The sequence below is a fragment of the Triticum aestivum genome, chromosome 2A (assembly GCF_018294505.1).
Source record: "Triticum aestivum cultivar Chinese Spring chromosome 2A, IWGSC CS RefSeq v2.1, whole genome shotgun sequence".
Taxonomy (NCBI): Eukaryota; Viridiplantae; Streptophyta; class Magnoliopsida; order Poales; family Poaceae; genus Triticum; species Triticum aestivum.
This window is the reverse complement of record NC_057797.1, coordinates 721,980,308-722,007,027: the sequence shown is the minus strand read 5'-3', so window position 1 is coordinate 722,007,027 and position 26,720 is coordinate 721,980,308. Positions and strand designations below refer to the sequence as shown.

Below are 26,720 nucleotides of genomic sequence, written 5' to 3'. Positions count from 1 at the left end.
AAACTTGGAGGTTGTTCATTTTGAAGGCTGGCAGGTGTGCCGGCCTCTAGATTTGTTGCCGACGCGGAAACTCGATGGGTTGATCAGTTTGCAGGCTCGCATATGTATGACGGCCACTGGCATGAACTACGCCGTGGTGGTAAAATTTCATTTGCAAAATATTCCAGGCGACCGGACGAGATGTGTTGGCGTGTTAGGCGCACGGCCAGCGCATTTAAAAAAACGATTGGACGCCATTTCATTGTCCTATTCAAATGGATAAAATTCAAACAAAACGAACGTTTTTGAGGTCGTGTGTTGGAGTTGGGACGCCCTTTCACGATCTGCGTAGCTGCTATACTAGTACTGGGGTCATTGTTCCTGCTAGTTGGTAGTAAAACAAATAGAGGCCTCAAACAAATAAATATCGGAAGCGGACAAAGCGAGGCGGGACCGGGCCGGACCCGGCGCGCAGCCGCGGAATATAATCCTGTGCGCTGCGCGGTGCGGCTTATCTGATGTGAGCGCAGCCCGTAGGCCGTAGTGGATTGCCACTTCCTTCCTTGCCTCCTTGCCTTTTCTCTCTCGGGACAGACAGCCTGTGATTTCCTTCTTGTTGTTGTTGTTCTTGTTGCCGGAGGAGGTAGAGGAGGGAGGCGGCGGCGGCATGGACGTGGAGATCCAGCGGCCGCGGGAGGTGGGCAGCTGCAGGGTGGTCAAGGTGGACAAGGAGGCCGCCTGGGAGCTCTTCACCACCCAGGCCGCCAACGAAGGCCGCACTGTGCGTCCCCGGTTCATCTTTCCTCCTCCTCCTCCTCCTTCTTCCCCCAACTCTTTGCCGCCCTTCTCTCGGCCCAATTTCTTGTTCATACTCCGTTCAATTCTCTGAGCCCGGATTCTCGGCGTTTTCGCGCCGTGGATCCTCGAAATCCCGCATTTATAGCCGGAGATCTTGCGGCATAATTAACTGCCTTTGCGTGTTCCATCCTGTTCTTCTGCTGCTCGTGTGCCTTTTACATACAGAAAACAAAAAATCCTGCAAATTGATGAGGAATGCATGGGGCTTATGATTACTGTGTTCTGCACTCAAATTGCCTTTCTTTTACGTAGACTTAAAAGGTGGCTTTGGTTACATTATCCCTCCATGTTGTGCAGGTCGCCGCTCACTTTGGGGCGTCGTGGTGCGTCACGTCCCTGTCCATGAACTACAAGTTCGAGGAGCTCGCCCAGACCCACCCAGACATGCTCTTCCTCTTCGTCGACGTCGATGATGTCCCGGTAACCAATCATTCATTCATTCCCCTAATTATTCTCCCCTCATGGCTTATTATTGTTTATAGTATCACATCATTCTTCGACAACAAGATTTAGACTCAACTTTCTTCAGAGAAACAGAGAGGGGCTACCTACTCACTCAATCAAATGATAAATTGACTCGACGTTTTGTCAATTATCTCAAAAGATTATGGCATGCTCGTTTCTCAACAAACAAGAATTACTCAGCTTTGTAGTCTATTCTGAACATGCGGCCTAGTTAAGCTAAGATGCAACGACGTGTATATATATGCAGGGCGTGTCTTCCAAGCTGGGGGTGAAGGCCATGCCCACCTTCTTCCTCATCAAGGGCAAGGAGGTGGTGAAGAAGATCGTCGGTGCCAACCCGGACGAGCTCCACAAGATGGTGGACGCCTCCGACGACGATTCGCTCGGCTCTGCTGTGACCACTCTCCCTGACATAGTCATCGAAAAATAGTTGTTTTGCGTCTCTGAATCTTCTCCGAGTGCTGTTCGCTCGGTTCCGGTGTGTGTGTGTGTGTGTGACTCTGAATCTTATCTGATCTGATCTGATGCGTGTGCCCCTTCCCCGCTAGAGGAGAGTAGGGCGTGTGACTTGGCTACTGGCTAAGGTTAATTGTTGTTGATTAGTAGTACATGCGTGTGTGCTTGTTTTTGGGTTGAAAATATGATGGTTCAGTGTACTGCGCGCACACTTGCCCGTTAATACAGTTGTGTGTGTGTGACTGTCTGACAGGTGCTTGCTCTTCTTTGCTCCCCTTGTTACCAGTGAGCTGAGAGTTCTCTCTGGGGTGATATTTGCGGCACCACAAAAGTGCAGATACCCAGATGATGTGGTTATTATACTGAACTTTCTCTGATTATTTAAGCAGCTGCTACTGCTATCTTGTTAGCTACTCCCTCCGTTTTGAATTACTTGCCACAGGTATGGATGTATCTAGATGTATTTTAGTTTTAGATCGGCGAGTAATTTGGAACGGAGGGAGTATGTGCCAATGTGGGTGGGTAGGTAGGATCATATTATCGATCGATCTCGGTGTTGGTACAAGTGCATCTGAATCAGTATTTTTTTTAGGGGTGCGACTGAATCAGTAGGCAGGCAGATTCCCACCGAACCAAACCACCTTGGAATGAACAAAACTGCAAGCCTGTTGCTGGCCCAGCGCATCATGTGACCAGATCTCCAGACCAGACGAGCCACATGTCGGATTCAGCTCAGTGGTGCAGCCTGCAGATACTCTAGTACTATCATTCCAAAGTAAAAGGGCTTATATTAGAGAAAGCCAAAAGAGGATACATTATTGGAGAGACTTTTTATAACTGTGGTACACACCACACAGTGACGGTGTCCTCAGCATCGATAACTCTCTTGCCGTGCCTACTGGCTAGCCATCAGGCAATCATCAGTAGTAGGAGTGGTCGGCAAACTCGTGTCAGTTGCCTACCCTACTGATTACTGATAGATCTCTACTCTTTTTACATGGAACTCTCGTAGCTTAGCGACGAGGTAAAGCGCACATCGTTTCTCTCTTCTTTTTCCAACTTACGCCAAGTACTACGAACTGGATCCTCTAGCATAGAGAAGAAAGTCATGGTGCTACAGTGCTAGCCCAGTGTAAAATGAAAAAATAAAGTTAGAGACTGTTAGTAGGTAGTTAGCAACTTGTTTACTGTTGATATTTACTGTAGATATAATAGTTTAAAATTAATTTTATTTCACCATCAACTTATTTGTGTGTAATTACTACAATAAATGTACACAGTAGATCATCAATTTACAAATTAATTTGACTTATTTTAGCCTTAATCATATGAATAGAAAGAAGGGAAGTTAGGGTACTGTAGCTTCTTTAACTTCCCTTCTCAATCATACTTGACTGTTACTCCTTCAGCTCAAATGACGCCCATGTCCTTCAGCTCCTATTCCCCCTTTGGAACACAAGTACAGTTTCATGACAAAAATACCTAGTACGTATGTTTTTTTAAGAGATTAGATGAAAAGAATGATGAGATAATCCGCAGGCGCCAAGTGAGGATTTCATGTGCAGTCGTCTCGACGCTACACGCTTCGGAATTTTATTTGACCCTAGGAGACAGTACAGATCGACCGATTTGTCACGGCAACGCCATCGAGGCAGAGAGGCTACTAAAGTCTTTATGAACAAGCTCGGCGTCTCAAACCAGAACAGACACTCCACAATCCACACCACTAGGTACTCTACTCACAGATGAGGTCCATGGAAAGCTCTAGCCAGATCACTTCTCCCTGGTGCTGTTCTTGAGCCACTCCAGGTACTTGAGGTTACCTCCGCTGATGGGCAGCGCGATGACTTCAGGAACACTGCATGGAAAGATCAGACAGTACAAACCTCCGTTCAGGACAGACAACATGTTTGATTATAACTTGCTGGTCCATACTCTGTACCAACAAATAGACCAAGCTTGATAAAAAAGGACAGAACTTACTCATACTCATGGTTTGCTTTCACATGTTCAGTCAAGGCGTTTAGAAGAGATTCTCTGGTCTTGATGATGAGCAGCTCTTCAGCATCGGTTTGCACCTGAGGAATCAACAGGTTGTGGAGAGCTACTAAATATATGTACTTTTGTAATGGATTGGTAAGACATCCCATGTAAAGGAGTTTCATGGTTAGAAATGTGGCTCTAGACCATGGTCCACCGGCACCCACGCTCGGTACCATTCATCGCCTCACACCATTTCTTGAGATATGTGACATTCTGCCCTCCTAGCATATGGCAGGAATCATCAACCACTGATTATCAGGTCTCTGGTTTTTTTAATCAACCTACTACATGGTGAGAGATACTCCGTATAGGGGAATAAAATAGGAGGGATGCGTCGTTGTGCACAATCCTGTCCCCCATGCGGTATGACCATTTAAGATTTTTGTTGCACGCCTTATGCACAACAACCAGGGCGCTATGGCTTGCATGCCATCATTTTTAGTATATTGGGACCTAAGCAGTTTGTTTAAGGTGTCTGTTTTTTGTTGTTATCTTGTTGAAAAGCATGTATGTAAGTACCTAAATGCACTTTCAATGTTTCGCCATGTGATGCAGTGTCTAAAACGTTTGACCTCTGGTGACCCTCGCAGACAAACTTTAAAAATGTCGGCATTAGCGCAGGACAAGGAGCTGGTGATAAGATTGTTTTTAAACAATCTCAGGGTTGGGCTCATATGCTAGAGTAGTTTAGCGCACTGTGCCAGCCACGTAGTTCAAAAAAGGGCGAGTGTGCACAGACCTACACATGGAGCTGGTGGTGGACCGGATGTCCGAATTAGCATAATCTACAAATCTTGAATCCTAACCTGACCCGTATCTAGTATCCACATGGTAGTAGTGTTACATCTAACGACGCCGAGCATAGGTGTGGGTGGACCATGGTCCAGAAATTCTCTCGTTTCATGGTGAAAAGCGTTGAATGAATAACAGGCACTGCAAATTAGCCAGGCCAGGAAAGCATCAGTAGAAATGTACCTTTTCCTCCCACCAGTAAACAGATTCAATTCCTGGAAACAGAAATGATCATCAAATAAGATGATATGATATGATGATGACTGAAAAGAAGATTTCTCAGTAAGCCACATACAACAGAAATCGTGAGAAGATGAGGTAGCTTACCTGTTGATGGCCAAATGCATATCCATCAGTTTAATGCATATTTTTATTGTTAGTAAAGAGTACAATTTGATAAAAGATTTCGTAATCATTGCACCCATATGTTCTACACAAACAAGAAAGTCACCCATGTGTCAACTTGCCCACACATCACTATGTCCACAACTAGTTCAGTTCACTATAGTCTACTGTTAAAGGGATCTTGAAGATCTTGATGATGGTCAGACGTTTGTGGTTAATTCAAGTAGAAAATCTCAAACAGTAATTATGTTGAACCTCTACAGAAAGTTGCTCTATCATATAAATATTTTTTATCATTGACCAGGTAGAGTTGGCTATCAAGCATAACATGTTTATAGTTTATACTCCATCTCTAATACCATCGCTAATCCCTACTTCTATAATTATTAAGATAGTTCCCTTCAGCCCTTCATTTTCACCATGATTTTCACTTGACAGTTGAGACCCCATAAGTTTCGTCAATTGAATACCTTTCATCAAGTTTAGTTCCAACAGTGGTGATTTCACGATGCTGCACCTGACAGGCCAAATGATGATGTACACAGCCACATGACTAGCCGTGTCACATTTTGGAAAACTCAGATGTTTAATGGTCATCCTGGTCCACTGATGAGTGATGACATTTGATTCAAGGCAAGGGGTAGAGAAGCCAATTTGCTAAAGTGCACAACATGGGATATGTATGGAAACTGGAAGAGATGACGAGGTTCAAATGATAACTGAAAACTACTGTAGAAGATGGTCAGTTGACAGGAATCAACTATTCCACGCAAAAAACAAAAAAAGAATCTACTACATTTGAGTGTCTAGCAGCACAGAATAAACAGAGAGAGAGAGAGAGAACACAGTTCCTACCAGGCACTATGTTCACACAAGCAGCAAGCTTCTCACTGATAATGCTTGCTGATAGCTTTTTGCCTGCAGCAAAGGAAAAATAATAATAAGATTATTGAAAAGAAAAAAAACAGCCATTTTAGATTTCTTAGTGCTGCTTAAAGAAAGAGATCAATCTCGCCAAAACAATACCATACAGCCATCTATAATTGGACCATTGAACAACATAGCTCAAATGTAACTCAAATGCACTATCAGATGTGGAAGTAAGTTCAGTTGGTCAACTGATAGTATGGCGTGTATCTGTGATTAATTAATGGCAATGGTAGCATGCAAAGGTAATAAAAAAAGACCAACAGCATGGGTAAAGTACCTGCTTCCCGATTCGGAACTGTCACATACACAACAATGGAAGGTACGGTCGTGGAAGTAGACTCCATTCGAGCAGAGCTTATTGCCCTGTAAAGTTTCAGAACTGATGATTGATTATACCAACTATTCCACATTACGGGTCAAAAAAAAAAACATTCTACATTAGGAGAAACAAAATAACCACACGCTCGCATAGAAATCACAGTGTTGTAAATATTAATGTAGTACTACTTCTAGATTATCAAATTATTAGCATTAGTCAAGCACAGAAACACATAATTTTTATCTGAAAATCTGTGCGATGATTTTGCAGAAGTATGGACCAGAACTAATGGTTGGAAACATATGGGAGTACCAGTTCACTGAAGTAACGCTGCAGTCCATTGGTTCTCCGTGTTATCTTTCATAGACAAGCATTGTTTTATCCAGCCAAGCAGAGCGGGACACAGGTTTCAGACTTTTAGGTAACAGCAATCCATGAAGGATTGTAAAATTGAAGCGCGCGTGATTGCCTGATTGGTTATTTCCAGGCTCATCGACGGGGTTGCAGCTACACAACTAGCCTACGAGCTAGCAAACAGAGGAGCTAAATACGCTACACGCTCACAACCAACCGGCGCAGCCTTTTTTGCGAAATCCCATGAATCTAGGCACGAATTGTTAGTTGAGGGCAGAGGGAGGGGGGAAGAGAGAGGGGTGTGGATTACCGGAGGAAGGGGAGACGGCGGGTGGAGAGGGCGCAACCCGCTACGGCTCCTAGGCTGAGGAAGAGGAGGGCTCCCGCGAGCGGCGGTCGACGGGGCGGCGGCAGCGCGGAGGTGGAGGAGGCGGCGGTGCCGGGGGAGAACAGGGCTCGGAGTGGAGTGGGGAAGAGTGGCATCTTCTATTATTCGTGGCCCCACTTGGCTGGGGGTGGGCTGGTTGTAGTGGCGTCTTGCATTCGGTTCAGTTGCCTAAAAAAAAGTTAATTCGGCTCGGTAAAGTAGTATGGCTCTCGGTAAATACGGCATACATACAATATATTATTTTTGTATTTTCGGTCAACATCATACTATTAACCAAAGTTGACGTAAATTCAAATAAATTAACAATATTTTATTAACCAATCCCTCCCCCGACCCCAAGGTGCGACAAATTTTCCGTGCTTTCATCACGTGGACCCTTGGGGACAGCCGCACCTGCCACTTCTGGACAGACCATTGGCTTGATAGCCAATTCATCACCGAGCTCGCACCTGACCTGGTTAACTTGGTGCTGAAGCGGCAGTGCAAGCACCGCCTAGTGTGGATTCAAGACATCAATGGTGGCATGGGTCCGCCAGGCTGCTAGGGTCCAATACGTCGACATTTGGTGACGCCTACGAGGCTACTTTCTATCCCTAACTTCTGACAACATCTAATGAAGATGGACGGACAACACTTCCTGCACTGTCAAGTCTTGCTACCTTGCATTGTTTCATGGCTCCACTATGGCGCCTCACTAACAATTCATATGGAACCCTTGGGCTCCCCTGAGCGTCAAGTTCTTCCTCTATCTAGTGAGCCTAGACAGGTGTTGGACAGCTGAGAGGCTTGCTCACCATGGACTACCTCACATCTAGTCTTGCATCCTATCTGACCAAGAGGACGAAACCATCAACCATCTAGTCTCTGGATGTGTTGCTTCTCGTATTGTTTGGCACGAGATATTATACTGGTGGCGCCTCACCATTGCTTCACCCGGCGGCACTGTTGGGTTCATCGACTAGTGGATTGCTGCTTCTCACACGTCACCAACCAGTCCGTAGATTGGTGTGTGCTCTATCATCGCGCTTACAGCTTGGACAATCTGGAAATCGTAACACATGCGTCTTCAAGGGCACCCAACCATCTCACTCCACCAGCATAGACCAAATAAAAGTAGATGCGCATGCCTGGGCTAAACCGGTTCACGTGAAGCAGTATCTAAACCCACCCCTCTCTCTCATCACGATTGAGTCAACTCCGAGCCCGACCCCCAGTCCCCTGTCGCCGCTGCCTGGGACTCCTCCATCGCCAAGGCCCACCGCCGCCGGCACTGTTGGGTTCATCGACTAGTGGATTGCTGCTTCTCACACGTCACCAACCAGTCCGTAGATTGGTGTGTGCTCTATCATCGCGCTTACAGCTTGGACAATCTGGAAATCGTAACACATGCGTCTTCAAGGGCACCCAACCATCTCACTCCACCAGCATAGACCAAATAAAAGTAGATGCGCATGCCTGGGCTAAACCGGTTCACGTGAAGCAGTATCTAAACCCACCCCTCTCTCTCATCACGATTGAGTCAACTCCGAGCCCGACCCCCAGTCCCCTGTCGCCGCTGCCTGGGACTCCTCCATCGCCAAGGCTCACCGCCGCCGGCGACGACCGTAGACCGGCCGCACGCGCTGCACCCCCAAGCCATCTCCAGCCCCGAGCTGCTCTGACCCACCAGTCAGCTTTGGCTTTAGTCAAGACTGGTTGACCAGCCCAAAAACGGGACTAGGGTTGTCTTTTAAACGTTGTGGTAAGTGGAGGGTGCAATACGCCCGGTTTCGAAGATAAGGGTTATAATTCAAACCGAGTGATTAATTCGAGATTGAAATGTGTCCTTTTCTTACTATTTAAATGCTGAAACATAAAATAATGTCAAAGATATACAATTGGGGAGGAGGAGGGGGGGCAATAGCCCCCTGACTTATCAACTTAACTAGCTTCTGCTTGTGGTTCTCCTTATGGCGGGTTCAGGTAGGGATACAACATGAGTTTTGGCTTCTTGTTATACTAGCTGTAGCTGATGCTTGATTTTGCTTCTCTCGGTTTCAGCGGTCGTGGTGGCCGACGACAGGCCGTGCGCTGGGCATAATGCGGGTTTTCGGTCGAACGACCACTTCACGCGTCTGGCAAAGTTCTAATGATACTCAGTTGGAGTGGGAACGGCGGTCGCCCCGTTGGCACTGGTACTATGGTACATAACTTACAAGCTGAAGAAAAATCGCAGACGTCGGCAGTGGCCGGAGCCAACTGCATGCAGGCTGTTCTGCTGTGGATCAATGCAACATGTGAGTAGCCACTGACTGCAGCATGAACAAAACTGCAAGCTACCCTATCATCCAAAGAAGAAAGGCAAAAGAGCAAGAAAGGGTGTGGATTAATAGGTTCGGTTCGGTTCACCAGGTGTTGCGAATAACTGTCCCCAACCACTAACTGTGCCACACGGTTTCGTGTAATTCAACCGATTTACTCAAACAATACCAAGATGATCAAATGCAGACCACCATAACTGTCATGAAAAGACAGATATTGCATTGCTATTGCAAGTTTTCGATCCTTGTATCCTCTAAAATATGGCAGCAAAACACACTTGCTCTACTTCGACCAAGCTCTGGCTCTTGGCCTCTGAAGCAGGGACTTAACCGGGGCAGGAAACAACATACCCACATTGACATTTCCGACTGCAATTTCCCCTGATATCAATTAATCTCACAAGATGAGGTATTCATGTCCAGGAAAACCGTTTTCCGCATCATATTGTCAACATAGAGGACATGTTCATAAAATGCATATACCACTTTGTGTTACTTCTCCCTAAAGTATCCGACATCATATCAAGATGAACCAAAATGATACCAGTCTGTCTCCTTCAAACAGGAGGACCCAAACTCCCGTGGAAGACACATAAGTGCTGCTAAAAAATGATACTAACTCTAGATCTTGTTAATCTGAAATTTGAGCACCTAATCAGGAAAACACACACATGCATCAGCTGCTGAAATGACAGTGCAATACCTCTTGGTGAATCAAACCATAGGGTCATACAGTGACAAAGATCAAGATATATCCACATATAAGATGAAATGTTTGACAGGATTATTCACAGAAGGTGTTCTATAAGAATGATACATATCATTACATGAAATCAGTACTAGCACATATGACTGTAACAACATAAAACCAGATGGGGGCCACTAGAAGGCAATGGAAACCAAACTTTGAGTAAATATGTTACACATATAAGCACCGTAAAATGTTGCTGATGGTATGAATAATCACAAATTTTACTGGAATGATTAAATGTACCACACGACTGTGAATGACAGATGCACCATCCAAGACAAACATTGCAGGTAGAACCGACCTGCTGCATCTAGACACGAACCTCTGGAACATGCAGTTCTTCTGATGCATTCCGTTGGTGTCCCATTGACTTCTGAAATCCTTGTGCAAGCACTGCAGCGTGAGCTTCTTAAGGGCGCGAAGGGATTCAATGCCTTGAGGGACCTTGTCAAGCTTCGGTAGCGAGATGATATACAGACCTTCAACGCATGGAAGAGCGCCGTCACTGATGTTTAGCTCACTGACATCATGCATGCACGTTAAGATAAGTGTCTTCAGGTTTGGAAAGGAATTTGCAGAAAGAGCCAGAGTATTTGCACCATGCATGTTGTTAAGTCTCAGATACGTGAGGTTCGGCATGTGCCGCGCAAGTATCTCCAGTGGATCTTCCACAAGGTGACACCAGCTTAGAGCTAGATACTTGAGATGTGTCCCATGCTTCAGAAATATCGGGCAATTTAGTGTCCCCTTGGCCCATTTCCCTCTGATAATCAACTTGTGTAGATCTGTAGACCTTGGCTGGAGAGCCTGAAAGCAAAGTGCCTCATTCTCATCCCTTGCACAAAGAAGCAAGCTTGAAAGAAGCGGCATATTTGAAAGGGTAACAAACAGATTTGCACACTCAGCGGCACTAATGTTATCAATCCACAGACTTCTTAGTTGCATCAATTTCTGCAGCTGTTCGGCCAGGTCATTGCTGGATTCCACGGTCTCAAGAGTTTGCAGTTCTTGCAAGTTCGACAGCTCTTTAGGTGCTTGCATTCCATTAAAGTACCGAAACTCCACCTGCTTCTCATCAACATATCTATCGGCGAAAAGATGCTGCAGCTTCTTGATCTTGAAAAGCCCTCGTGGTAGCTTCTCTATTTTGGTTTGCTTGATGTCGAGGGTGTGGAGGCGAGACAAATGCTCAATAGAGTCCGGAAGTGCCTTGACCTTGGTGCGCCGTAACCCGATGTAACGCAGATTGAACTGAGACCCAATCGATTTTGGCACTTCAGTTATTTCAGAGTCTTGCAGCTCAAGAACAGTAAGGTAGTTCGATGCAGATAAAATTGATGATAGCATGTCAGGCGAGGATGGAATTACTGACACTACTGTTCGAAGATGTGAAAGTTCAGCTTTCCGTGCAGTGTCCTCTTTCCATTCACATGATGACAGACGACGAATATCCATCATCGTGTCGTAATCATCTGTTGAAGCAAATCTCTCTTCTTTAGCAACAGAACTAGCCAGTTCACGCATAATATCATGCATCTTACAGAAGCTGACCCTGCCAAGCTCATCATACTCCACCACCTCAAGCATATTGCGGTGGACCAGCTCCATGAGATTTCCCTCAGCTACCATCTCTGGCGTGTTCTTTCCCTTACTCGGCACAAAGCCTTCTGCAACCCACAGCCTCACAAGGCTGTCACGTGACATGGGGTAGTCTTCAGGGAAGAGACTGCAGTACAAGAAGCAGTTTCTGAGATCGTCTGAAAGGTCATGGTAGCTCAGATTTAAAATTGCTCGGACATGATCATTGTTTGACAACTCGTGTCCAAGCTGATTGTACGTTTGTTTATAAACATCTAATTTTTGTCTTGAAGACAACATGCTGCCAATGGATAATGTTGAAATCCCCCCCTACTAAGAGGGGGAGCTGTTCCTTACCACAAATACGAACCAAATCCGCCAAAAAGTCTCGCTTGAGATCTGGTTGCGCAGCTCCGTACACCGCCACCAAAGCCCAATCAAACCCATCTGCCTTAGTTCTAACTCGAAACTTGACAGCAAAATCCCCCAAAACTACACTCCGAACTTCCAACGTTTCGCACTTAACCCCAAGTAAAACCCCACCGGATCTTCCTCGAGGGGGGAGGCAATGCCAGTCAAAATCTACCCCCCCGGACAAAGTGGCAAGAAATTGTGAAGTGAAGTTGCTTCTTCCGGTTTCCGACAATGCAATAAAATCCAAATGATGTTCGAGAGAAGCCTCTGCTAGAAATCTTCTTTTAGCCAAGTCCCTAAGACCTCTGCTATTCCAGAAAATGCCTCTCATAATTCATCATGAAATTTTTTTGCAGTGCGGATCCTAGCACTCCTACGTGCTGCCGAGACGGGATAAACCTTCCGTTTCCACGTCCGTTTTGGCTTAGGGAGACCATCAGCCCGATCAGCACAGTCATTCTCTGCTTCTAGTGCCTCGGGCTCGTCTACATGAAGAGACACCTCAGGAATGGTGTCCTCCTCCGTCTCGTGTAGTGCAGGGTCAAGATCGGCACACAAGCCATCAAGAACCCTAACCCCAAGCGCATCTATCTCCGAGTCGTTCATAGGTTTAACAGCAGCAATGTGCCGGATCATGTCTACCGCACGATCAGCTTCCAAATCAAGAAATTAACCCGCCCATGCCTGATACTGTTATCACATTGTTCTCCGTCTCTTCGGTGTCCAGCCATCTGGTCAGCAATATCCTGTTTTCTTCAATTCCTACTAGATCTTGATCTTTGACAAATTCAGGGAAGCTGTCCTGGGACCACCGTCTTTCCATCTCAGTAAGTGGGTCAGGGACAAGCTGGAAGGGTTGCAACCACCGTTCTTTCAACTTTATAACTTGCTCAATCTCCTCCTCTACCACAACTACCTCATCCGCAATTTGACTGAAAACTGCATAATCTTTTCCTTTAAATATTTTCTTCAGGCGACTTTGTTCCTTATGTTTAAGTACATGGTATGAATATTTATCCATTACATCTTCAACATGGTAGGCCACGTCGTTGCGGACTTCCCCAATCCAATTCTTGACACCTTTGTCAATGAGGTATACAGTATCTATCTGCATTATTACATTACTCATCATAGTCAGTTGCTTTCTTATTTGCTCAACCTTTACCGGCAGTTCCTTCAGATTAGTAACTTTTACGGAGAGCTCAGATATGATGGCCTTGATGACTTCATCTCCTAAAATGCAACCAATCTTCGTCACAGCAAGAAGTACAGCCTCGGCCATTTGAGCTGTTCAGCAAAGATAGTGCATGTTACATGACAGAGTAGAAAAACCATCTAGAATTAACCGAATTAGCTCATGCATGAACAAAAAGTAGTTTATACCCCTTGGCCCCTTGGCTCATGCTTGTCGGTGAGGTACATCTAGCTAGCTGGCGAGTGGTGCGTGCGCATCTAGGCTGAGCGGAGCTCGCGGCGGCGTTGGGTAGGCGAGGCCGAGGAGAGAGAGTAGGCAGCAGAGGAGGGGATAATTTGGGCAGAGCATCAGTCAGGTATATGGGCAGTATTTGGTCACGTATTGAAGAAAATGGCATATGTAGAGGTATAGGAAAGTTGTAGTGGCATATTTCCAAGTTTGGTTTTTGTAATGGCATATTTCCAAGTCATGAAAGCTGTAGTGGCATGAATCCAATTAACCCATTTGTCTATTCCCTCCGATCCAATTTATCACATTTGATAAACTAGAGGGCAAGAGTTATCTTTCGAAAGGGTAACTTTTGATGCCGGTGGTTCACATCATCAGCTAACCAATACTCACCTTGTAGAGACTTGTAGTGTGTGGCCTATGGAGCAGGACGGCGCTTACATGCCGAATGAACGACCAGTGCGATCAATTCTGCAGCATAAGAAGAGAGAAGTCGAACATCAGACTATGCAGGCAAGGACACATAAGCAGGCGCAGTTAAGAGCTTCGACTTTTAAGATGCACAAGATTCACTAGAGGCAAGAACAGGGTGAGATCACTCTACTGTGCATACTACTAGTAGTACAATAAGATTGACCATTTTGGCAGCCGGTCTCGGCCTCTAGTTGGCGGTGGGACAATCTGTCGAACGCATGACAGGCGAAACCTTTTCTCTAGCAAAACTGCAGGCAAGCATCCAAAGCTAAAGCTTATTTGGAAGACATGAAGCCGTGGGATTACGAGAAACTACTACTGTACGTGTGATTGAACTCTCTGGCTCAGAACAGAGTACCTGATGGAAACTACGGGATCTGCAGCGGAGTCGAGGGAGCAGCTTGATCTGCAGTGGACGAGAGCAAGACTGAACCGGGTTGTGAAACTGATTCATGCCAGGGACGGAGCTGTACACGGCATATTGGGCGATGGTTGGAGCTTCATCGGTGGCAGCGGTGGCGGCTGGTGGTGGTGGGCGAGGGGAGAGCGAGATGAGAGGTGGAACAAGATGCGAGCAATGGAGCTACTACTGCAATCATTCAGTGAGCGATGGCGACCTGCTGTATCTCCCGTCTCTTTCTCACGATCAACTTGTTCTTTTCTTAATTCTCGCAGGTCAAGTCGTGCCTCTAAAGCTTTTGATTCATTAGTACTCGTTTAAGACAAGCTGGTCGGGCAAGAACCATTTTTTCTGCAGTGGGTCATGACGACGTCTACGTCGTGACCTTCTTGAAGGCGTCGTTTTGAAGAGGCAACTTGTGGTTGTTGCGTGGGTTTCCTCTACGGTCATGGTCGGTGGGCGTCAGGATAGCGGCCTGGGATGTTTGATGTGCACCGAGGCAGCGGTCTTGGATTTGTCGCGTGAGAACAACTCCATGGGGCAGGGCTTCTGCTCGGCACGGTTTGGGTGGTGACCGTGAGCAGCGAGGGCTGTGAGGTTGTGTCTCGTCGAAACATCCCAGCAGGAACGGCCAGACGACACGTCGAGCGATGGCACTAAAAGTGGTGCGACCGCCATGGTCTGAGGGTCGTGGTCTTATGTAGCTTGGACTGCGGGTAACTGAGTCGTGCACAGTGGTGGAGACAGTGGGGGATCGGCAGGGGACTGGCCCCTCCTAACAACAAACACTGAGTTAGGGCTACTATACATGTGAATAGATGATTATTACGTAGCAAGCTAAATAGTGTAATTTAGTGGTCTGGCCCTCCCCAATAAGAATTAAGAATACTCGGCTCCCCTCGCTTATATTTCCTGGCTTTGTCACTGCTTGTGCGGTGTTGCAGCTCGAGGATGGGTGGTGGTATGTCAGGGCGGCATAAAGTGGTGTCGGTGGGCTACGCACAAGCATATGGTGGTTGGAAGTAGGGGTGTCAGCGTAGGAACCAGATCCTCTAACATCCTCAAGGGATGTCACGTAAGCTACAATAACCGTGACATCCCTTTTTCGCATCCATATGGTTAAGCCTAAAATGATTATAATTAATTTGCAAATTGCAAATCTATTGTATACATTTACAAAAATTACATACAAACAAAATTATGGTGCAATAAAATTATTTTTTAATTTATTTTTTACATGCTACAATAAATCCACACAGTAGTTGCTATAGTAACCTGACATCCCTTCTTCGCTTTACACACGCACTTCATTGTAGCTTCGTGACATCCTTTGAGGATGTTAGAGGATCCGCTTCCGTCAGCTTAAGGCTTTGGCAGCATTGTTGGACTTCGCCTTGCGTCGTGGAGCAGCAAGGTTGTCCTTGATGTTGATCGTCGACATATCAAGCGTTGCTTTGGACGCTGCCTCTGATGGAGTGTTGACTTCTTCACCTCTGTGGGAGTGTTTCAGGGCTGCTTCTTCCATAGAAGTCACAACTTCTCTTTTTGGTGGTAGTGGATAGATGGCTAGTTTGGCGGTATGGGTTCCTTTTGATTTGTGTGTGTATTTGGTTGGACGTCTCATGTTTATGTTTGTCGTGGGCTTCAGCCCAAGTGTTTGAGGTTTTATGTGAGCTTGGCTCTAGTTATACGATTTTTCGTTGTCTCCAAAAAAAGTTACATGATTTTCGCCCAATTTTCATGATTAATTAGACAATAATCTTCTTTTTACAAATAATGATAAAGGCAATGATATACACATACAACGCTTTCTTATTAGTGTCGAACAGGTATAGGGTACTACTAAGCGCCCATCTCGTTTGAATTGGTTTTACAAAGGTAGTATTCCATCTGTTTTTTTAGTTTGCATACAAAATTTGGTCAAAGTCAAACTTTATCAACTTTGACTAGGTTTATAGAAAAATATATCAACTTTCACAATATGAAATCAGTAATAAAATATACTTTTAGTATTATAAATGTTGATATTTTCTTTCTACAAACTCAGTCAAACTCAAACTGTACAAAGTTTAATTTTGACCAAATTTTACTTGCAAACTAAAAGAAACAGAGGGAGTACTATGTTATGTTTCTACCCATAAAAATCTTAATTTGTTCTACTTTGATGGTTGCTTGTCAGAATATAGCTTCCACCGCATCAAGACTAATTTTTTGGTTGGCTGCTTTTATTTTTTCTTTGTTGTCGAATAGGATAGGCATACTTTTATTTGATTTGCCCTATTTACATTCCACATTGAAGTACAACTTTAAAATTTTAAGGCACGCATCAATTTATGCTCCAAGGTAGCTTAACTTTGAATATATAGAAGGGCTATCTAAAAATATATTTTGTTTCTCATTTGATTATGGAAAACGTTTGGGAACGGAGCGCCGGCGGAACACTCGGCCAGACGCTCCCGCTCGCACACGCCTGATTGGTTGCACCCATGCGGGGCCCTGGGGAGGCCCACACAATGACGGATTTGCCTTATCTTCTCCCACCTCTGTCTCGTCTTCCCCTCCACAAATCTCTCTATCCAGTGCCCATCCCGCACACCTCGCGCTGCTCCTTGCTATGGACGACATGGCCGTCAGCCGGAGATCCTAAAACAGGGGGCACACGATGACCAGCACCCGCCGGAGCTGGGAACGATGACCGCTGGCAGTTGCAAAACAGGGGCACCCGTAGATGACTGGAGCGTGAACGCTGTATGGCACAGGCAGCGAGCCGATGTGCTTCAACCGGCATAACACGGGGCTACAACCGGCAAGAATTTTTGCTGGGACCGGCTAGTATTTTTGTTGCGTCGGAGAATTGCGGAAGCTGCTGCCACGAAAAAAGATGGAACCGGCTAGGGGAAAAGTTACAACCAACAAACAGAACAGCTTCAACTGACGTCATGGGGTGCATTGGCGGTGACCACGAGCTACATCGGCGGTGATCACGAGCTGCACATTTGCAGGAAGCGGCATCATAGGGTGCTGCAATCGGTGATGGCAGAAGCGTTCATCGGCGTTGGGAAGTTGCAATGGCAACCTGGGGAAAGCAATACCGGTGATCGCAAATGCTATAGTCGGCATGGCGAAAGCTGCGATTGGCGACATGAAAAGCTGCAACCCGCGGCGAAAAAGTTGCCACCGATGACTGGGGTGGGGGAGAAGAAAATGCTACAATGCTTTTTTTTGCTAGAAACGGTGATGGGAAAAGCTTCAAGCGGTGACGAGAAAAGCTTTAACCATAGATCACACAAGTTATGAATGACGATGAAAAGTTGTAACTGTCGATGACAAAAGCTACAACCGGGGATGAAGAAAGCTTCAACCATTCATGTCCCAGCTCTGACCCGCGACGGCTAACAATTTTTTTGCTGGGACTAATGAGCTTTTTTGCTGCATGCATTTAATGGAGCAGGACGGTGATGATCCATGGAGTACGTCCGGCTCGATGGCGGGTGCTGCGACCGGGGCAGCGTGGAGCAACGAGCTCGCCAGCAGCATAGTGCTAGCTCGGCGAGGGCCACGAAGCGCTACAACCGGATTCAGCGACGCATGGTGGAGCCTAAAAGTGCGGCGCCGATAAGGGCGCACTACGTGCTGGAAGCAGGCGGCGGCGAGGAACACGCGCGAGCCCAGATTTGCGGCAGTTTGACGAGGTCGGGGGCAGTTTTGCTTGTTTTTTTTGCCTGCGAAACAGTTGTAAAACAAGGATGACACAAGAATCGTGTGACCCACATGACTTATATCACGCGGCTGGCAGGCGACCGGCCGAAAGTGTCGGCACTTAGTAGTGGCCTTTGATTATATGTTATATGAATGGCACGATAGTGCTTATTGTTTCATTTCATTGGGGCTACCAATACCATACATTACTACAATAATTAAATAACTTTTTTCTAATAATGGGTTCTTGTACCATGGATGTAACGGATCATCTAATCTTCTCTATTATCAAAGGAGAGTTGCTGTTTGAACGTCATCGAATTTGGTTTCGCTCCTCTCCTCCCCTCCATGGTTTTGAACAATCCAAACTAAATTGATACTTCTATATCTATATCTATATCTATCTATCTATCTATACTTATACCTAATACCTAATAATATTAAAGGACGGATTGTTTTCCCACTATCTTGTCCGTCCGTCCGTTGCCGTTTTATGTTAAAAGTAAAAAAATGCTTTTGCTGGGACTCGAACCCCAGCCCTCTTATTTTCAGCCACAACACAACAACCAATCTATCTACCCACGGGGAAATATCTGGTGCACCGGAGCTTGTGGTGCTACCGGTGCACCAGACTCATATTGTGCTTTTAAAATGTTCAAAAAATTCTGAAAAAAATTAGCATAGTCATACAACATTAATGTAGGTTGTAACAAAATTTCAAGTCAAAATTCTAAACATAACTCGGAAAACAAAAATGATAAATTCAACACTGAATAGTACACAACATAACTTGGGCTCTAGATTTGGCCCATTATCACACTGGTGTCAAATTTGTTATTTTTGTATCTCAAAAAACATTTCAAATTTTTATCCGAAATTTTGTGACATCATACATTGATGTTGTGTTAACATGGTAGAATTTTTTTTCAGATTTTAAAAAATATTCTATGGCATCCGGTGCACCGGTAGCACCACAAGTGCGGGTGCACCAGATACATTCCCATCTACCCACAACGTTTTTAACAGGATAGAGGAATATTATGTTATATGCTACCCTCCCGCGCGCCCTATTGGGCCGGCCCATTAGCAGGGAGGAACTTCCCCTTTTTTCTTCTTTAAATAATTTGCGATTTCAGAAAAGTTCTAAAATAAATTTTGAATTTTGAAAAATGTCTCATAAGTAGCAAAATGTTTATGAATTTTAACAAAAGTTCTGCAAATTCAAAACATGTTCATGAATTTTTAAAAAAATGTTCACAAAAATAAAAAATGATCGTGAATTTCAGAAAAAAGTTTATCGATTCAAAAAATGTTCGCTGATTTAAAATATTCATGCATTAAAAAATAATCTTTGTCAAATAAAAATGTTCATTAATTTCAAAAAATGTTCTCCCATTCCAAAAATGTGTACCTATTTAAAAAAATGTTCACGAGTTATAAAAAATGTTCATCCATTCAAAAAATAATCATCGTGCTCTGTACGAAAATTCTCCAATTACTGACAACAATATTCATCGAGATGCCGTCAACCTCCTATATTTTGTTGATGGTTTAATTTTTGTTGTTGGCTGCACGCAACATGATCCGTGCCCTCCATGGTCATGAACCAGATGTTGCAAACTCCGTCATCTCCTCGATGAGGTCCTCGAAAATTTTCCCCGATTTAAAATTCCTGTCACTTTTTTGCCCTAATCCCATTTTATGTATACTAATTATTATATATTAATATTAAAGGAAGGAAGGATTCTTCCGTCCAATTATAGTTTCGGCCGTCATCTATATACGAATGTACCACACACCGTTTATATTTCTCAGACACGTGGGCTAAGCTAGGCTGCTCCACTCTTTTTTTTCTTCGATTCAATTGTGGAGGGGCGAAAAATAATATGTTTCTATTTCTCCCCTAAGTCGGCCAAGATGGGCTTATTCCGAAACAATCTTTTCGTTCTTCCCATTTGATTGTGGCATGGAGGTGAGAATGAAACTATGAAGCGGCAAACTGAACTATGATCATTTTGCAAAGACTGTATGATTGAAAGCATAATTCTTTTTCATCTTGGGAATAATTGTCGTGGATCATAAATTAAATAATGGTTTATATTTTAGTCTATGCTAGGGAAGTTAAATTTTCTCTCGCTGCAACACACGGGTATTTTTGCTAGTTACTTAAAAATCATGTTCAGCATTAACTCAACTGAATCTTATCAAACCATGTCCTACATTAATAACTCAATCAAATCAAATCAAATATTCTCAAAACATGAACTATATCAAACTTTCCTTTCCTTCCCTATCCATACCCAAATCATATCAAAACCTGAACTAAATGAAAACTTTCTTTGCTTTCCCCTACTCATATAATCAAACCAAACCAAATTTGGTTTCGCCGCCTCCCCTTTCTTTGGTTTAGAATAATCTAAACTGAATCGGTACTTTTCTTGAAAACTAAGTTCTACATCAACTCAATCAAATCTTATCAAAATCAGTTTTGCTAAAGCACATCTAGATGTGCCATAAGTATTGCACATCTAAGTCCTATGTCATTGATCTTGCGTTGAGATTCGTGTGAATATTTTTCTTTTTCTTTTTTCTTTTCCTCTTTATACTTGATTCACTCATTTAGATGTGCAATAACTAGAGCACATCTAGATGTGCCCTAGACACACCCTATCAAAATCATGTTTTGCACTAACTCAATCATATCAAATAAAATCTTTCAAAATGTTAATTAAACCAAAACTTTCCTTGTGTTCTCCTATTCATACTCATTTACCGAAATATCAACTAATTCAAAACTTTCATTACCTTACTCTACCCATAATGAAATCAAATCTTAACAAAATCTAGAATATGATGGATGCAAGATATATGTCAAACACGATTGATGTTGATCCTCTAAAATATGTATGTCCACGTGCAACGCATGAGCAATTATCCAGTGAAATTAAAGACTCGATTGAGCAATTCCTCCAAGGTTGGCGGCTTCCACTCTTGTCTAGCCTCTGTCATCGCCGTCCTCTTCCTCAGAAGCACCGGCTGCTCATTCGTCGGAGGGCAATGGTCGCCCACCGACTTGTTGTCTTTATCATGCGGCGCCGACGTAAGTGTGTCCATCGAGTCCTTCTCCTTCCTAGCTTTGATAATGTCCAGCGCCGACTTGACGGCCCGGTTCCGCGCGGCGTGCTTGTTCTTGCCGTATGTCGCGACCGCCACCGTCTCCCCGTCGATGACCACCTTCACAGTGTGGCTCTTGGCCCAGTCTTTGTTCACGATCTTGGCCTGCATCTTGCCCCGGCATAGCTCGTTGAATTCCATCATCGGCTGCTTCCCCACCATCTCCGGCCCGATCAGCGGGTCTGCAAGACGCCTGAACGCCCGCCAGATCTGCTCGTTGTCGCCGTCGGAGTCGACGAACACGGCACCGATGAGCGACTCGACGATGTCGGAGAGGCACTTGGGCGCCCTGACTTGCCCGTTGGAGTGGACCGGGTAGGCGGCGATTTCCGCCGCGAAGTCCTTGGCGTGCTGCTTGAGGAAGGGCGTCGCGTGGCGGAGGAAGAGATGGAGGCCGTGCGCGACGGCGGCGCGAGCGAGCTTCTCGCGGTCGACGTTGAGGCTGTGGAGGCGGGTGAGCGGGCCCGGGCGCAGCGCCGGGTGCGCACTGTACAGGTGGCTCGCCACCACCACGTTGATGGCGCGGTCGCCCAGGAACTCGAGCCGCTCGTACGTCGCGCCCGCGCCGCCGGCCCGCAACCTGCTGAAGGAGCCGTGCGTGAGTGCCGCCTCTACCAGGGCCTTGTCCGCGAAGGTGTAACCCAGGATGGCCTCCACGGCGGCGATGGCGTCGGGAGCTTTGGTCCGCGCCTCCATCGCCGCACCAGCCGGCACCTTCTTTTTCGCCGCCACGCCGGGCGAGGCGCGTGCGTGTTTGTCGGCCGAGACGTTGACAGGGTCGAAGACATTGCTCTGTGACGCCTCCTCTTCCGCCGCCGCACCAACCAGCGCGCCGGTGTGCCTGCCAGTGCCGGCCCCAACGTCGATGCTCAGCGAGGCCTCGATCGCATCTGCCCTTTCCCCATCTGCGTGCGCGTGGCCGTTGCTCGGTGCGAAGGTCGACGTGGCGACGGCGTGCACCTCATCTCGTACCTTGCCGACGGCGAACTTTGATGCGACCATGATCGGCTCGTAAAGTCTTGTCAATGTCTCCGCATCGGCGGCTATATAGTCGTCGTCGTCGTCTGCAGGCACATCTATATCTATATCTATACTACTATTAAAAGAACAAACATAATTTCCCCTAACTCCACACAATAAATTATACACAGGATAATCAAAACCCTCTAATCAAATCAATTTAAACTCATCTTACTGTCCATATTGCATCAACAGTGAGCCATCCAAATCAACGTCCGAGATCAAATGTTCTGCCGAGCAGATGGTCTGCCACTTTTTGTCCTCCGCGTCCTGGTCCTCGCGTGCGACACCCTGAATTTCCGGATCGACAAGGACCGATCGATTTTTCCCCTTCCTCCTGTGCCGCTCGCGTGGGCGGCTCTGAAGGCGCTAACCCTAGCCCCGTGAGTGCCTCCCTCCCCGAGCTCCCCTGGCTGTCGACGCCGGCGGCGGTGGCGGCGCCCGGCCGTCGTAGGCGGCGGGCGAAGTCGGTGCGCCCCGACGGGCCTCCCACGCGCGGGGGAGTGGCGTCATGCGGGCGACGCGGTGGTCTCTCCGGTGTGGAGGCGGGTGGCGCGGCGGGCGGTGAGGTGCGCACAGGGAGGCGGAGCACGGCCGCGGGATTGTGGATGAGGTGCTGGTGTGCGGCGCTTCTCCTGAGAGCGCCTGGCGGTTGTCGGAGGGGGCGGCGCGCCCGGGCATCGAGGCGGCTGATCTCGGCCAGGTGGGCTGCACAAGCGGCGGTCGGCAGCGGGCTCAGATTGCGTCGGCGGCGGCGGGGTCTATCTTCTCCGTCGATCAGCGACGGCGTGGGACACCCCTGGCTCGGCCGTGAAGATGGATTTCTCCGGCTAGGCAATCGACTCCGCAAATCTGTTCCTCGAACTCGCACCAGGGATGCATAATGCCCCTGCGCCCGTTCCTACAGGGAGGCACACTGGTAGGGACTGCACCATGTAGCGTCTGTATACCCACCACATGTTCGATGAGTTCCCCTAATTGATTTCTCTATATAGCTAGCCCTCTCTCTATTTCAGTCTCTCTGTGTTCATATATTCCACGCCTTTGTTCATCCATATATGATCTTTTTTTGTTTCGGTTTTTTGCTAGATTTAACACTGACATTTGTTCAAATCCTGTCCAGGTTGAACCACTGAAAGGGAGCACATAAAGCTGCAGAGGCAACAACTCCAAAGGAATCAGTATGGTGTTGTGTTTCTATATGTTCAGTGTGGCTAGAAACCAACATGCTTACTGCTAAATTTCTTGCAGGTGTGATTGCTGTAATTTGAGAAGGCACTGATATTACTGAAGAAATCATTTCTGCAACACTCGATCTTGAGTCTGCACTTGCTAACAGAGATGCACCCAAAACACGATACTCCTGATTGTTTGATTGGTAACAATCCTCTCGCAGAAAACTCTAATTAGATTCCTTTTACTTTCCAAATCTTGACATTTTGCATTTTAATTATTAGCCTATATGCACGGTATCATAGAAAATTATTGCTAATGTCTACATTGGAAAGGATCCAAACTATAAACAAGTAATTGGTGATGTTATCCACTAGGGCTTTCTTTCACAACTCACTGCCGATGTTGTTAATTTATCTTGCATCTCCGCCTCCTTGGCATTATCCTTTTTGTAGTTAAGCATGAACATGATTTAGATGCTCATATTCAGGTAGCATTCTTGGGTGAGCTATTGATTTTTGTTTCAGTGCGAGACAATTTTTTAATATTATTATTTTGCTCCTCATTTTGTCTAGGTAGCATAGGATTATACCACCGATAATTCTTATTAGGATTTGCTGCACAACAAGCATGGTGCACGCACATGCCTGCATATTTGTCAATATTCTATCAGAAGCAGTTTGCTGCGCACTTAAGTGTAACAGAAGGTGTGCTACTGTTTCCACATCTCCTTGTGCGAATCACTAATATTTTTTTCCAAGTCTTTTCTTCCTTTTTGTAATGACCCTGAAATAGTTTCAGCATTGGAGTCAGTTTCTTCGTTGTCTTCAGTGTTCTTATGGCGAAGGAAGTCCCCGGTTTGTATAGGCGATTGTGTGCACATGAATATTTTTCATAATATACAATTAAATTTTATAGTAAACACTTCTATGATGGTGAAGTTTTTTCTGGATCTGACCAAGATGGACAATGTAACCTGGGACAATACTTTGTATCATAGGAAATTTTCCAAGTCTTCAGTGTTCTTATCTTCGACATATTCAGTGTTCTTCCCTTCAGGATCCCTGTAATTTTTTTTCAGCATGACTTAGCACAGTTAACTGAAGATGTTCCGTCATCTAAACATGCTAATGGCCAAGCAAATATTCAGGTATACCGGAAACCTCTGTAGCTATACAAATATAACTTGGTAGCACACTTTACTGTAGTAAGATGTTTATATGCAAAAGTATTAAAAACTGATATACCAAGACTACCGTGAGTCATGCATGTCCGTGCCTTCCAGGTGATGTGCCCAACATTCTTCTGCACAAGAATGGCTATGGGAGCTGAGCGTGAACCATATATATCACTTTGATTAAAGTTGGGTAATTTGAGGTGTGCCTGCTGGTTATGCAAAAGATATATTTTGTCTAGCAATTGTTTTCTATTGTTGTGGTTAAGCTTGAATCAGATTTTGTTGTATACTATGAAGAGTTACAGCAACATGAAGAGACTGGATTTTCTACTCTCGGGTGTACTACACCCGAGTTAGCAAAAACTTTGAAAAAAGTTTATCAAACGAAATCCAAAAAATCTGAAATTTTGCTACATCAAACTTTATCATATGTTTGAGGTTCGTGTCAAGTTTCATCGAAAAATAACATCCGAGGAGCTCTCACCGAAAAAAACAAAATCGCTGCTGAAAGTTTTGTGCACTGTTTGAGCAGTGATTTTGTTATTTTTGGTGAGAGCTCCTCAGATGTTATATTTAGATGAAATTTTGCAAGGACCTCACACATCTGATAATGTTTTATGTCCCAAAAGTTTAGATTTTTTGGACAATGTTTGATCACATTTTTTCAATCTTTTGCTAACTCGGGTGTACTACACCCGAGAGTAGCCACTACTTTCCGCAACATGAAGCTGTCACACCATCTCACTTTGGATGCCTGCAGGCTGGAGCCGAGTCGCGTTTGGTCACACATTGGAGCTGTTCTTGTGAACTTGGGTGATGAGCGGGTGGCATTTGTACCTAAAGGGTATCGAGTGTCGAATGTTTTTTTTATCTCCTTTGTTATTCTGATTGTGCGATTCACATTATCAATCATTCGACAATTATAGTTTTGATGTTATAGTTCCATCTCAATCATTCATTTGAGATTTACATATATATGATTTGTGCACAGGATGACCAAATACTGTAGAGGAACTTTTTAATCGATGATGGGAAATCATGGTGGTTTATGATCCTTGCAAGCGTATGAGAATATCTTTGCCACATCACAGGACAAACAATTTGAAAGAGAGTTGTAGTGAAAGTTGGCTATCATGATGTGAACTTGCATATTTTAATCCAAACGACGTATTTGAATTATGTGTTTAGTGTCCTTTGTGAATATGTGTTTGCACTGTGGTCATTTTCCTACTATGTATGGTCTACACTTGCAATGCAAAGCTGTATAGAATAGGACAAGATCATTTCCCTGCTCCATTACTTGCATGTCTCCTTTAATCCTATTTTATATTCTTCTCTAAAAACAGCAGTGCAAAATATACTCCATCCGTTCCTAAATTTAAGTCCTTTCAAAGATTTGATCTTGTTTTGTGCTATGGTCTGCAAATTATGCAGACGGTTTTTGAATTCAATAAGTGCTGAAACACATAGCACTCTTTCGGTAGGCTAAGTGCCCCCTTTCTTGTTCAGCTGGGCTATGTTCACTCTGAATGTAACTTGCACGCTTATATATTAAAGAGTACATGGGTTATAGACTAATGTCCAGCTTATAGAGATAACACAATGTATGATAATGCAGTGAGAATTTACACAACTTTAACAGTTAACCCAGGCACATCTGTTGCTGGAACCTTGCATGCTGAAACAAGATAAGATGTGTTCTCAATAAAAAAGCATATCATTTGTGAAATGTTGGTTTTAAAGTAACCTTGTGAAAACAAAGTTGTATACATCCTTGCTAAAGAATTACGTGCGTTGCATGTGCACGCTTACTAGTTGGAAGTAATAATCCGGTGTTAGGTTTTAAGAAGCTTCCAAAAAAAGTGTTAGGTTTTAAGATCGTCTCGTGCTCGTCTCATCTCAAACGAAAAAAAAGATCGTCTCATGTTAAACGAAAATTAGGAAAGAGCTCATGCATACGCCTAGTCTTGGCCATCTTCGGCCCAACCCTGTCGGCCCACCCAGGCTCGGCCCTAAAATCCAGGGCCTAGGCCCAATGGGCTTGCCCATGGGACGGGCTTGGGCCTGAGTTTTTAGCCCACCAGCAGGGCTTGGACGGGCTTGGGCTTGGGATATTGGCATTTTAAGGAAGAGGCCCGGCCCATGGCCCTAAGCCCTAAGGGCTTTTTAAGGCTTTTTACTAAATGGGCCGGGCTTGGGCTTGAAAAG

The 26,720-nt window shown here is 45.2% G+C and overlaps 2 protein-coding genes, 1 long non-coding RNA gene and 1 pseudogene across 9 annotated transcripts; 2 read left to right on the top strand and 2 right to left on the bottom strand.

Annotated features, from left to right (window-relative positions):
- The first annotated feature begins 483 nt into the window (after positions 1–483).
- On the top strand, positions 484–2,005 carry LOC123190554 (thioredoxin-like protein CXXS1). Its single transcript, XM_044603220.1, has 3 exons — positions 484–760; positions 1,135–1,257; positions 1,550–2,005. Exons 1-3 carry the CDS (start codon positions 647–649, stop codon positions 1,730–1,732), a joined length of 420 nt encoding a protein of 139 aa, XP_044459155.1. The 5' UTR covers positions 484–646; the 3' UTR covers positions 1,733–2,005.
- A 1,300-nt stretch (positions 2,006–3,305) lies between these two features.
- LOC123190553 (protein CutA 1, chloroplastic) lies at positions 3,306–7,065 on the bottom strand. 2 transcript variants are annotated; one of them, XM_044603218.1, is made up of 6 exons: positions 6,852–7,065; positions 6,146–6,231; positions 5,794–5,856; positions 4,777–4,808; positions 3,742–3,836; positions 3,306–3,616 (listed from the first exon to the last, which is right to left on the bottom strand). In XM_044603218.1, exons 1-6 carry the CDS (start codon positions 7,022–7,024, stop codon positions 3,532–3,534), a joined length of 534 nt encoding a protein of 177 aa, XP_044459153.1. In that variant the 5' UTR covers positions 7,025–7,065; the 3' UTR covers positions 3,306–3,531. The 2 variants fall into 2 exon arrangements, with proteins under 2 accessions (XP_044459153.1, XP_044459154.1); XM_044603219.1 differs by having other exon boundaries at positions 6,146–6,247; positions 6,852–7,023.
- Positions 7,066–10,062: 2,997 nt separating this feature from the next.
- LOC123190552 (disease resistance protein RPM1-like) lies at positions 10,063–14,480 on the bottom strand (annotated as a pseudogene).
- Positions 14,481–22,375: 7,895 nt separating this feature from the next.
- On the top strand, positions 22,376–25,808 carry LOC123190551 (uncharacterized). 6 transcript variants are annotated; one of them, XR_006496380.1, is made up of 4 exons: positions 22,376–23,081; positions 23,286–23,343; positions 23,414–23,540; positions 23,911–25,808. It is a non-coding gene; the product is annotated as an uncharacterized lncRNA (long non-coding RNA). The 6 variants fall into 6 exon arrangements; XR_006496384.1 differs by having other exon boundaries at positions 22,377–23,081; positions 23,414–24,042; positions 24,417–25,808; XR_006496381.1 differs by having other exon boundaries at positions 22,377–23,081; positions 23,414–25,356; positions 25,504–25,808.
- The last annotated feature ends 912 nt before the right edge of the window (positions 25,809–26,720 follow it).